General features: G+C 40.5%; 1 protein-coding gene across 2 annotated transcripts in view; it reads right to left on the reverse strand.

Annotated features, from left to right (window-relative positions):
* Positions 1–634: 634 nt before the first annotated feature.
* The window catches only part of Cfap299 (cilia and flagella associated protein 299), a 531,465-nt gene continuing 518,346 nt past the window's right edge, over positions 635–13,753 (reverse strand). For both annotated transcript variants that reach the window (XM_052198692.1, XM_052198691.1), the window contains one exon: positions 635–730. In XM_052198692.1, the coding sequence (XP_052054652.1) occupies positions 635–730 (96 nt within the window). The remainder of the gene's footprint in view (positions 731–13,753) is intronic.

Here is a 13,753-nt window from a genome sequence, read left to right on the forward strand (position 1 = left end):
TGGTCCCACTGCCTTGGGACTCAGGTCAAGCAGGCACGTAGACAGGTCCAACCATCATTCGCCCCATGGTTCGACAATCAATGGACGTTTCTGGTTTTATTGACTCGGTGCGACTGAAAACCTTGTAAGGTTTTCTATTCTGCTTCTGCTTGGAGGCCCCTGATCAATATTCAGCGATTTGAGGGGAGGGGCAGCATTGCCAGCACAGCCACATGGCATCATGCTTGGTACACTAGATTTGGCAATAGTGGGACCTGGAACATTTTTGTTTTGGAACATCTGAGCTACAAAATATGTCACCAATTAGCACATCTTTGAAGTGGCAGCAAGATTCCCCTCCATGGACTTTTGCAACCAGCCTGTGTTCAGGAGAGAGAGAGAGAGAGAGAGAGAGAGAAAGAAAGAGAGAGAATAAAAAGGAAAACCCAAACCAGAACAAGAGGCTATCAATAAAATAAATAAAAGAAGGAAAGAAAGCAGTCCAGATTACCATTCTCTGTCTTTGTTAACTTTTATTATTCTAATTTGCCTCTTAGCTATACGACTCAGACTCATTTGTGATTCCACTTTGCTTCTGACCAAGGAATTCATTTAAATGTAGCAAACAATAAGGAAACCATTTACTGTTCGGTGCTTAAGTCTTCCTTCTGGAAACGTGGTCAAAGAGAACAGCATGTGTGTAGAGATCCGTCTGGATGGGGATTCTGGTGGAGTTGTCACCTGGATGGGCCTAAAATACACAAACCGGGTTCTTGGTCAACTCCATGTACACTACTGGACTAAATGGCTTTTCTTTTTGCTTCGGTATTAAAGAAAACAGGATTTGAAGGGCTGTTTCCATGGAGACCATTACACATTCCCTCCCCTCCCAATTCCTTTTTTCAGGAGTCATGAGGGGTGATGATTTCTGTCAACAGCTTGCTGCCTGGGTTGGGTTGTGACATTATTGAAGTACCAGTGATCAAAGTGTGTCCCAGGCTCCAGCTGGTCTACTAAACCCAGGACTTACTAACTCCGCAGAAATCTTCATAAAGGGACCCACAAGCAGATGTTGGTTTAGACTCAAAATTCAAAAACAATCCTAGTTTGCTCTCCAGTGTATCGTATAAAGACATCTATGGTCTGAAGTTGGTTTAGACCATGGAAATACCTGCCCATGGTGGTTTTCACAAAAAGCTTCTTTCTCACCAGCTTTAACGTAAGTTGAACTGGATTACTCTTCCCCTTTAAACTGAAATCTGTGAGAAATATTCAGTCCCTTTCCTTTTGCTCAGGATTGTTGTGCTTAATGATCAGCTCAGAGGGAACCATGGGAACCATGGGAGTAGTTACCTGCTAATCTCATTCTTGATAGGGAAATGAAGAGTTTCAATGAAGCTGAATCTCCAGGGAAGAAGGGTTTGTTGTTGTTGTTGTTGTTGTTGTTGTTTTTTGTTTGTTTCCCAAACAATTTGCATGGCATTCACCGTGTCTTTAGTATATTTAAGACACAAAAGTTCAAATGTAACTAGGTCATTTTTTATTCTGCTGTGTATTAGAAGTGAAAAAAAATATAGATCTTGTATTGCAGAGAAGTTTTATATTGATTTTTCCCTCACGACACTGAATTTCTTGCATTGTTTGTAAAAGGATATTTTGAGCGTATGTTGTATTAGTAAGAGCTGGGAGGATTGTAAAGTCTTTGTGAGAAACAAAGCAACAAAAGATGATGTTGGAGGTGGGGGCAGCTCACCCACACACATTATTTCTGCTATTCTCTCATCTTATGCTGGTTTAAAATTTTCAAATTGCATTCACTACTGTTAATGCAAAATATATTCCTTTCTACAGAATTGCAAATTTTTGAGTTGAGTGGGGCACAACTGTATTATGCAGAGGGAAATAATTGTATCTATTTAATCTCAATTTTCCTTATTTCCTGTATGCATATTTCTACTCTTTGAATTTTCCTATTGTATCATTCTGGCTTCCTCTATAATCTACAGATGAAGTAAAACTTTGGAACATTTGCTTTGCATCTGTCTGAGAGTTATGGCTACACCCTTTCCAGAAAATCATCTTGTAAACACTGCAGACATTACTAATATCTAGTGGGTTCTTCTAATGGTTGGCCAGCCTGTGCCTCTGGAGAGTGGTATAGCCTAACTCTCTTTGGCTCCCAGAGGTGAATCTCCAGGAGCAACGAAAGGGCAATTTACCCAAGAACTTGTTTCTTTCTATACAGATCTTTTACTTTTAACTACTTTTGTGGGTTTGTTTTTGTCTTGAAAATTTTGATAAAAGCTGAATTCTCTTCTACTAGTGACAACAGTGTATTTTCTTTATGGTTTATCTTTGCAATCTCTGTAAGTGCTATAATAGAGGGAGGAGTTAGCTCTCTTTTGTGCTAGATGAGAGACAATATGGAACCCAGCTTTTTTAAACTGTGCTTTCATTGTTCCTCTGCTTGCCTGTTTTAAGATTTTGAATAGTAAGTGGGAAGGGGTGGATTGGGGAACAGAGGGAGGGAAAAGAGCTTATGGGACTTTCAGGGAGGGGGGATCCAGGAAAGGGGAAATCATTTAAAATGTAAATAAAAAATATATTGAATAAAAAAAAGATTTTGAATAGTGTCTTTCTCGCTGGGAAGGATGGTAACTACATACGGCCTGGTGAGTTTGGGCACGTTTGCCTTTGATCTAGGGCAGTGCTGAGATGGGGTTATTAGTCACTTATGTGCCCTGTGCTCATGGTGATGGTTTAGGGAGTCCTTTATCTTTTTGTATGAATGCAAAGTATTTTCCTATTTCTAGAGTAGCTTGCCCAATCTCCATGAGCCTGTTTTCCTGGTCTCTCCAGTCTTTCCTTTGCCTGTTATATCAAAGAGATTTTTTAAAAACCTGTGTCATTTGATGAGATAGAAAAGACACTGTCTGACAAAATTTTCTGTTTTGCTATTTGTGGAACTTGTAATATCCTGTGTTAGTTAGAATAAAACAATGAAACAATTAAAATAACACACGTTCTTTACAACCATTTTAACTTGTTTTAAAAATAGTTCATTATTCAAAAGTTTTTGCCTAAATAGTTAACTTAGTATTTCTCTGGCACCCTGATCTTTACCAAATTCCAAAATGCTTTCTGACAATACTGTATCATCATCATCATCATCATCATCATAATAATAATAATAATTATTATTATTATAGACATTTCACAATTGGATCTTATGTAAAGTAAAAACCAACAAAGCCTCCAGGATATCTTTTATACTTGAAACTATATTTAACATTTCCCTGGGGGGCACCCTGAGAAAAACCTACAAAAGGTTTAGTCTTTTATTTTGAAAATTGCTGCTAAAAACAATTAGGTCTGTCTGTGTGCTCCTAGCAGAGGGCTCGTCCAATCAGAGAAGGTGTTTACCTGCCCCCCCCCCACCCCCCCACCCGACTCCTCTTGGTAAAGTTGTACAGTATGGTGTTCTGTGGGTAAATCATGGGGAATCTCCACAGCTTTATCACCACAGTGAGTACTTTATCTGTTTTGATACACAGGGAAAACACTGATTGCAACTCCAGCAACACTCCACCCCCAACCCACCCCCAGCCCCTGGGTTTTCCTATATTTAACATTTCTCTTCTGGTACTTGCCCAATAATATTAGGCAATGACAGCACCATGTTATCAGTTATAGTTTAATCTGTTGCTTAGAATGCAGGAATGTTAGGGCCTTGGTGTAGACTTATCAAATTTCTTTACTTAACACTCTTGGTATTTAAAATTATGTGTCAGGATATCAAATTATTTGGCTCAGTAAAACTATTTTCATTCAGTTTTTGAATCAGATATACTATTCATAGAATCTTTTTTTTTTTTCCTGAAATAAAGTTTAGCATTCCAGGCTTCTTAGTTTGGAAGCCGGTTAGTCCTAATTCAACCACAGCCACTTCCAAATCCCATTATCTGTGGTCTTGTCTTTGATGCTCCCCTGGAATCTCTTCTCCAAGGAAGAACAGTTCCGGGCACTTGTGGAATGGAAAGGTACCTAGTACCTTCTGCATGGGCACTTCAGAGCTGAGCTGACTTGAGCTAGACAGTGAAGACGCCTCAAGGATAGACTAAGACAGGATTTCCAGGAGTTGTTAAGGCTTAGGAAAGGCTGGAATGTGCTGGCTCTGCAAGGTCAGTGCAGTGGAAATTCATTGCTGTGGGGCGGAATGGACAGAGCTCTTGTGCAGTTTACCTGCAACATTGTAGATGATAATGTGATCTTCTCTTTTCTGAAAAGGTAAGAACCCAAATTTCCCTTCCTAAAAAGTCAGTAATCTCTAGAAATCTTATAGGTTGCTTTCTTCTATTCTTCATTCCTTCCTTCTTTCCTTCCTTCTCTTCTTCTTCTCCCTCACTTCCTCTTTCCCTTTCTTTCTCTCTCTCTTTCTTTTCTTTTCTTTCTTTCTTTCTTTCTTTCTTTCTTTCTTTCTTTCTTTCTTTCTTTCTTTCTTTCTTTCTTTCTTTCTTTTGTCTTTCTTTCTTTTTTCTTCCCTTCTTCCTTCCTTTTTTCCCCTTACCTCCTTCCTCCTTCCTTCCTTTCCTTCCTTCTCTCCTTCCCTTTTTATTTTCTTAGGGCCCTAGGGATTGAATCTCTTGCTTTGGTCCTGTAAGATGAGCTATAGTACTAGGTCTTCCCTATAACCCTGGAAAAATTTCTGTCTCTCTCAATATTATATCTATCTGTATCTGTATATGAGACAGGATTTACCTCAGCTCCCTAGGCGGATCTTCCCCTTGCTTCTGTAGCTTAGGTAGGCCTTGACACCCTTCTACCTAAGCCTCTGAAGGAGATGGACTTAAAGCTCTTACCACCATGGTTATGTCTAGATTCTACTCTCATGGAGTGAAGTGGAACATTTACAAGTGATATCTTGCTCTCTTTAATTCTTTTGGGAAGTTCTCTGTAAGTTCCATGACTTTCGATGGCCATTTATTAACTTGTAAAACATCAATGAAAAACCATCATCATTTTTTCAAGGAAGTTTATGATTGTACAAATTACAAACCCAAGACCTTGGCTTGAGTGTCACATTTGAAACCAATGCTCTTAAATCGTTTTTGTTCTCTCTCTCTCTCTCTCTCTCTCTCTCTCTCTCTCTGCCAAACCTCAGAGCTCTTTCTGGTAGTTGATCTGTATTTTGGTTTAAAGGACTTAAAAATATGCCTAAGTAACATAAAGATATTTTGGGGACTTCAAGCAGAGAAAGAGAGAGAGAGAGAGAGAGAGAGAGAGAGAGAGAGAGAGAGAGAGTGTCTTGGTTTCCCTACTATTGAGACAACATATACATTTCTGGGAAGAATTTAATATCTTATTTGTTCAACATTACATGGCTTTGAAAAGTATGGCATGGCTTTCAAAGCACTTGAAGAGAGATGGATCACTGGGTGTCCAACCGGCTAGCTTGGTCCACGGAGTGAGACCTTGTCCCCAACAACAACAAGTAAAACTTTGCATGGCTTGTGGTTTACAGAGCAGCTGCATTTATAGTGTTGAATAGTGCTTCCCTGACTGAGTAAGAAATTATAGGGAAACAACTTTGGCAGCTTCATCTGATGACCAAGTAGTTTTTTCATGAAACCGTTATGATAACAGGAAGAGAGGACCCTAGTACAGAGAACTGTGAGGAATTTTGAAATGAGTAAAATGTTTCTTATCCCTAGTATAAGTCAGTTCTTATTTTTCCTCACATAATATGTCTTGGTTATGGTTTCCCCTCCCTCTTCTCCTCACAGTTCCTCCTCATCTCCCCTATTATCTGGATTTATTCCCATTCTGATTCTTATTCAAAATAAATAGACTTCTAAGGGATAATAATAAAATATAATATAATAAGATAAAATAAAAACCTAACACATTGAAATTGGACAAGTCCAAGAGAAAGCACAAGCAGAGGAGACCTACTCACTCTCTCTGTGAGTTTCACACACGTCTATCCTGTTGATTTAGAAGGTCATGTTTTCTTGGTGTTTTCCATAAATCCCCCTGTCTTTTATACCATTTTTTTTATTTTTATTTTTTTAAATCTCGCCTTCTTTTCTGTCCTCTGAGTCCTGAGGCAAGGGATTTGATGGAGCCTTCCTGTTTAAGGCTGAGTGTTCCAAACTCTCTAACGTAAGTCATTTCTTCTCTCTTTTTTGAAATTGTCCTTTGGACGGACATTATTAGTAATATCTTACTGGTGCTTTACTAGCCTTTCAGTTAAAATTCTACCATACATATTCGTTTTTTATTTTCACAGGGATTATGATTGTCTGTTCCTTGAGATATTGTTTCTTAATAACAGATCTCAAGAGTGCTAAAAGCAATCATGAATACATATAATCACAGAGTCAAGGCAGCTAGAAGAGGAAAGTCAGCACCTAGTAAGTTTTATCTTCAAACTCATAGCCTTGTAACAAAAATGCTAAAGCAAACCAAAACCAAAACCAAACAAAACCCAAAATGAACAAACAAACAAAACCCCAAAACAAAAACAACAACAACACTCCTTCTACTGCAGGTACTGCTAGTTCTCAGGATTGACAGACTCCCAAGCCAAGTATAGGATGTATTGATAAATTCTGGGTGAATTCATTGCTGTCCTATTGCTGTGAAGAGATATCATGGCCCTGGCAATTCTTATAAGGAAAAACATATAAGTGGGGCTAGCTTACAGTTTCTGAGGTTTAGTTCATTATCATCATGGTGGGAAACATGGCAGCATCCAGGCAGACATGGTGCTGGAGAAGGAACTGAGAAAGAGTTCTATATTTTGATCTGAAGGTAGTAGGAGACTGTGTGCCACAGTGGACATAGCTTGAGCGTATGAGACTTCAAAGCCTAACTCCACAGTGACACGTCTTCTGTGGAGTCCACAATGAGGCCATACCTTCTAATAATGCCACTTCCTATGGGCTGAGCATTCAAACACAAGAGACTACGTGGGCCATTCCTATTCAAACCATCACACAGGGAGGAGACCAAGGTTTATAAAATGCTCAATACTAATTGTTGATTGGACAAAGAGATGCTATCTTCACTCCACTAAACCCTACAAGAATTACAACTTTAAGTGGAAATAGCAACCCAGAAACTTGGAAGAAAAAACAAATAACTTATTTGTCATCTTAGTATGAAAAGTTCTAATATGAACAGTGAGAAAATAATCCTCAAGGAGAGATATCAGTGTAGTTTGGACTAATATTTAAAGCTTTTCTATACCATAAACTATTATATATATATAAGGTGCTAAAAAACGAAGAAATATAACACACTAAAACCCAAATGAAGAAATGTTCATTTCCAACAACAGTAAAAGCACAATTAAAAATGACACCAACTAATCTGAGCAATAGTTTTTTAAAAAATGAAACAACTAGATTGAAGTGAACAGGTAGTGTCAAAGCAGCCCTGGTGTGATTGTAAATTGATACAGTGTAACCACACATAATTGGATGATATCTAGCTAATGCTTTACAAAGTATCTATATGTTGACTAAACAGTTTTTGCTTTTAGAATATTTCTTCATTAAGGGGGAAAAATTCCTTGCTCTTAGAAGTACTTACATATATCTTTGTTTTTCTGGCCTTTCCCATGTATATTATGGTTTCCTCCTATATCTTGTGTTCTTAGTGGGTGTGAGTACGTGTGTTTCCTATGATTTTTTTCTTTTTAAAATGTTTTTGTTTTTTCACATTTCTTTCACTGTGTAATGAGAAACCATCATAGAAATACATTGTGTGGATTTTTTTCAATAAAAATTAACTAATTCCTTAAAGACAGATAGGCCTTACAGTTACCATGATTCCATACCTCATTCAAGTGATTTCTGATATTTTATTTTCATTAGAAATCAGATCTTTGACTATAGGTTGACAAATAAGATCTATTTAAACAGCTTCTGAATACATCAAAGGAAATTGTCAATGGAGTAATGAGATAGCCCATTGACTGGTGAAAATATCTTTCAGGCAATACCTTAAAGAGAAGGTTAACATCTAGATTATATAATGAGTTAAAAATCTAAATATCAAGAAAATACAATTAAACATAAGCCATTGATCTGAACACAAGTTTCCAAAGAAGAAATGCAAATAGATAACAAGCACTTTAAAGATGTTAAGTATCATTAGCAATCAGGAAAATGGAAATTAAGACCATACTAAGATTCCATCTCACTCTAGTCAGAATGGAAGTTATCAAGAAATCAAACGATGATGAATACTGGAGAGGATATAGAGGAGTAAGGGAATTTCATATTTTTGTGGTGGGAAGGGAAACCAGGCACCTCTCCTGGGTATATGTCCAAAGGAATGCATATCTTATAGAGAGATACTTGCTAATCCACATTCCTTGATTGCTTTCAGAATAACTAAGAAATGGAAGCAGCTTAGATGTCCATTAACTACTGATTATTAACTACCATTATAATGTATAATAAAAAGTCATGTTTAAAATTACTATTTTGTAAGCTGAGGCAGGAGAGAAGAGGAGGAGGAAGGAGGAGGAGGGAGAAAGAAGAAGAGGAAGGAAAAAGAGGAATAGGAGAAGGAGGAGGAGGAAGAGGAGAAGGGGAGGTGGAAGGGGAGGAAGAGGAGAAAGAGGAGAGAGAGGAGGAAGAGGAGGAGGAAGAGGAGAAAGAGGAAGAAGAAGAGGGGGAGGAGGAAGAGGAGAAGGAGGAGGAAGAGGGGGAGAAGGAAGAGGAGGAAGTGGAGGAAGAGGAAAAGGAGGAGGAGGAAGTGGAGGAAGAGGAAAAGGAGGAGGAGGAAGTGGAGGAAGAGGAAAAGGAGGAGGAGGAGGAAGAAGGGGAGAAGGAAGAGGAGGAAGTGGAGGAAGAGGAAAAGGAGGAGGAAGAGGAGGAGGAAGAGGAGGAGGAGGAGGAGGAGGAGGAGGAGGAGGAGGAGGAGGAGGAGGAGGAGGAGGAGGAAGATATCTTGCCAGGCTGAGTAGTGATCACAAAAGCCATGGGTTATTAAGCAAAACTAGCAGTGCCCGGTAAATACCTGCTAATGAGAAGCTCCCCAGATAATACAGGTTTTAGTCATTGTCCACCAGAACGGAGGAGATCCTGCTTCTGAAGACACCTCATATCTCAGTTTCAAGGGGTTAGGAAATCAAACGAACTGATTTGGAAGTTTCCTTCCTATTGGCTTACTATAATATTACCACATGGAAACATGGGCAACTTGGGAGAAAAGACAGCAGTGGGTCTACCCAGCTGTCAATTCGATCATCTACAATACCAACCTGCTAGACAAATTGTGTCCACTGGTGCAATGGCTGCATGGTTGTTATGGGGCTGATTTTCCACTCTCTGGTTGGATCCTCTCTACAACAGAGAATTCATAATACTATAAATTCAGCCCTAAACATATGGGTGATGAGGTCTTAGGCCCAAGGGATGAACTCACTACCGTTGTTGAACTAAATTGTCATGAATTTGAGGGGCCTGCTAAATATTTTTGTATTTGCCTATAGGCTAATGCTTCTTCTCTCTGCCTTAATCAGAGAAGCAAATGGTGGTGAATACAGAGAAGTCTTTCCGTTTAAGGTGTGACACATAAGCAGTGCTTGGATGATTAGCACTAAACAAGTCGTCTGGACCACTGGCTTTGAGTCTCAGGAATCTCTGCAGGAGATGGGTAGAGAGATTTATGTGTCTACCACTGACTCTGATAATGACATTGTGTTATACACACAGATAGGGGCCTAGCATAACTGCCGTCCAAGAGGCTTCCCCCAGCAACTCCCTCTGAGGCAGAGGGAGAAGGATTGAAGGAGCCAGAGATGTTAAGGACAACACAAGAAAACTCAGATTCAACTAACCTAGGCCCATAGGGGCTCACAGAGAGTGAACCAGCAGACAGAGCATGCGTGGGAGTGACTTAGACTTTTTATTAGGACATGCGCATTGACTATCACTGATGATATTCAACTTGGATTGTACAAAGTTATCATCACTATAAGGTTATTATTATTATTATTATTACCAAAACTGAGAGCTAAAATAATTCAGCATAATAGATTTGATTTTTTTTTCTTTTCCCCAGTTTGCCTTTCTTGTGCTATATACTTTGTATATGAGTTCATGCCTTTGACATGTAACAACTTCTGTGCTTATCTCTAGGGCTTGTTCCATAAATACTGCATATAAAATTAAAATCAGTTTTCCCGGTGAAAAGGAGGACATGGCACTTAAGTTTTAGGGGCTTTAATTCATAAAAGCCAACATCGATTATGCAATTTTTTAATGGATTCCTTAAGGCCATTGATTTTAGTAGTAGTTAGTTGAGTAAATACTTAATTTATATGTGGTGGACTTGCAGTTTAGATTTTTCCAGGTGATCGCCCAAGGGAGAAAATGTTTAAAAGCTACTTACTCTGTGAGTGTTTCAGGGCTATAATCAACCAAATATTCAGTAATTTAGGCAGCTAACCCAGAGAGCTGGCAACACCTTAGCTTTACTAAATAACTGTGACTGTGCCAGGGTTAAAAGGCACCGTTCACGGGCAGCCTCTGGAGGAAGAGCCAAAGACCAAAAGACCGGAGCTGCCGAATCAGCGAGAGTCCTCCACTCTCCCGGCCCAGGCCGAGCCAGCTTTTCCGTGTAGTTTGAGGAGACATTCTCAAAGACTGAAGGGGCTGTAGGGTTATTTAATCTTGGCTGGTTCAGCCCCTCCCTCTTTTGGTTCTTGTTTTCAGTAATCGGAAGGAAACGCACCTGGCTCTTGTAAAAAGACAGATTGTCAAACTGAGGACTTTCCCCAGGGCATCAGGCTCCAAGATATTAAACTAGAACCATCTGCCTAAAGGGTGTAGGAATGCCACAGGCTTCCATCTAGGGACCGGCAGTTTCAAGCCCATTAAGGGCTGAGATGTTTAGGTCTGGGTGCCAAGGAAATTAGAGGCAGTGATTTCAGAGGCTGAGGCAGAGCGAAGGAGGCAATTAACACCTTTTCTACTAATAGCAAGAAGCACTTGGGTGGTAGAATATGAAGCCGAGGAGAGAGGCGATATTGGTGCTGAAATTGTCATCCAAATTAAATTAAATTTAAAAAAAAGCAAAACTAAAAGCAGGTGGTTTCATTTGACACATTTATTTAACTCAAAATCTTGTTTACCTAGCATTCTGTTGTCCACAGAAATAAAAGTAGGGTTTGACATATTTTCAGCATATATATGCTAAAATATGTAATAATTTATATATAATATACAATAACATATAGACAGTTATCTAAAATTAATAAAATGGTTGCCAATCTCATTCATGCTTGTGATTCTAAGGAATTCTGAAGTCAACCTCTCTTTCTGAGGCTACTTTTGGACCTCATCAAGGATTTAATATCCCTAAGTACCCATGCTACAGATGACATTGCGAGCCTGCCACGCATGAACGTAAGGGCCTGGCACTAGCCATACAAAAGGAAACCAGCTAGACAAGGTCCTACTTTACAGTTTACACCTTGTCTTTGTAGGCTTTGTTTCATGTGATCTGCAGGGCAGATACGCTTCGTGCAGAGTTTCCTAAGGCAGCAAGAACAGCACGAGCAGGTACCATCCTGCAACATTTTCCCCCTTTCCTATAGTGGTCCAAACAAATAAGGAAATACTGTAGTGATTTATCATCCAGAAGCGTCATGGGGATTATTCCTGCGAGGGTTTTCCAGTATTCTTGGAACAAGGATAGCACCTTTAATTGTCTTTTGTGTAGTTTTAGGAATTAAAGTGTGGATAAATCACTTAAAATCCAGACTGCTGACTGAAAATCTGTCATAGGGGAACAAATGTGGTTCCTTTATCACGCCCAGTAAGTGAGGCAGCAACTAGTAAGACATCACTGTGGGGAGCAGCTCCTTGCTATGGTGGATACAGGGTTGTGGTGCATTCAAAGGAGTGTGGACCCTGATGCATAATGAGACCGGACATGCATCCTGCTAAGTCAGCACATAGGGTGTATCTCATGTACCTTCCAGACTGCCGGACATGCAAAGGTCCTGAAGGGTGCCCGCGTCACACACCGCATCAGCATTGAACCCAATCAATATGTCTCGGAGTTCTGGCATATGACGCTTGCTCTGGTTTTGTTGTCTGTCACTTGGTGAGCGGCTATAGCCAACTTCTGCTCTAGAGCATGCGCACGATTCTTTTCAGAGGCCTGGGTGAACTGAGAACGTCTGATAGATTGCTTAGGTAAACAGACATTCTCTAGGTTGCACTGTTGCCCTCAAGATCAGAGCAGCTGGAAAACTGATGCTCAGAACGGAACCCCTTCTCAGATCCTCTTTGTTCTCCGTGGGTGTTAGTGCCTGCCTGGCCTGCTGGGTTTCCCCCCAGGCTGCTCGGCTCTATACCCTCTAACTACCCTACGACAGGCCTTCCATCCTGCTATTTCTGCAGAAGCCTTGGCTCATTTCTCCATTTCCTATCAAGAGCACAGCAGCAGGGTCCTCTTGAGTCCTCTGCGCTGGAGCCTTGTGTCATCTCTCTCAGGGCTGAATTCCCGCTGCACCTGCCCAGAGGAGGCTGTGAACTCTTCCATTCCCTCTTCCTGTCTTCTCTCTCCCCGCTCTGCAAGTTCAATTCTTAACCTTGTCCCAGGGCTAAGATTTCCTCATGCCTCTCACCAGTCCTCGCACTAGCTCCCAGCCCAAGGTCAAAGGTTCTTTCTCCCCTGTTCCCCTGAATTATCCGGGTGTTAGCTCAGTCTTTCTTCCTTTTAAGCCACACCGTGTTCACATGCTTGTTTTCCCCAAAACAAAGTACAAAACAAAAACAATAAAACCTAAGAACACTCAGAGTTAGCTGAAAGGAAAATGGTTGAGGTCTTTTTCATCGTTGTCTTCCTCTTGGTGTCTCCTAATTATTGAATTTTAAGTCTATTGCTAGCCTCTACTGTGAACAGTGTCACCTTAGATAAGCACTGAAGCTATGTGTGCTTAGCAGACACAACTACATTCTAATTTAATGTTCTCATGGAGAAGAACTTAAATTATATATTTCTCTGATTTCAGGGGGAAAAATCTGGAAGCATGGACAAAAATAAAGAATTCTCCAGACCTTCTGATGCAAATTCTTGAAGTTATTTTAGGCTCCCGGGGTTGGTGGCTACACTAGTTCCCGCTGTCATAGCCATTCTACCCCCCATTAGTGGTGTAATTCACTGATAAAGATATCACCGCATTGTCATTTTCTTTCAAAAAGAACCATTCACTCATTCATTTCTTCAGGGGATACTCGCTGCATACTTTGTACACCTGTGTTGTGTGTGGGTGCCCAGGGTCACGTGTGTATGAATGTGTGATGTAGGCACACCTGTGGAGAGGGGAGAGGATGGTATCGCGTGTCTTTCTCATTTGCTCTCCACCTTATCGTTTGGAGCCAGGGTCTCTCACTGAGCCAGGATCTCAGAAGCTGGCTAGAATGGCCAGCCAGAGAGATCATCCCAAGCTTTACAATGATAGACTTGCACTGCTGTGCCTGGCTACATCTGTGGGTGTTAGGGACTCGAACTCCAGTCCTCGTGCTTTCGTGACAAGCATTTCACTGTCCGAGCTGTCTCCTCGGTCCCTTAACTAAATAATAGTTTTTTGAAGTGATGGGTTCTCATGAGCCACTTCCATTTTGGAGGTGGGAGGGAGGAAGTTGGGGTGAAGCTAGTGAGCCCAAGAAAGAGAGCCTCCCCCCATTCCCTCCCCTCCTGCTGCTACCATCCAGCTGTATCTCCCCCTCCTCCCTCCTGGGTG

This window comes from Apodemus sylvaticus, chromosome 11 (assembly GCF_947179515.1).
Source record: "Apodemus sylvaticus chromosome 11, mApoSyl1.1, whole genome shotgun sequence".
In the NCBI taxonomy this organism is placed as follows: Eukaryota; Metazoa; Chordata; class Mammalia; order Rodentia; family Muridae; genus Apodemus; species Apodemus sylvaticus.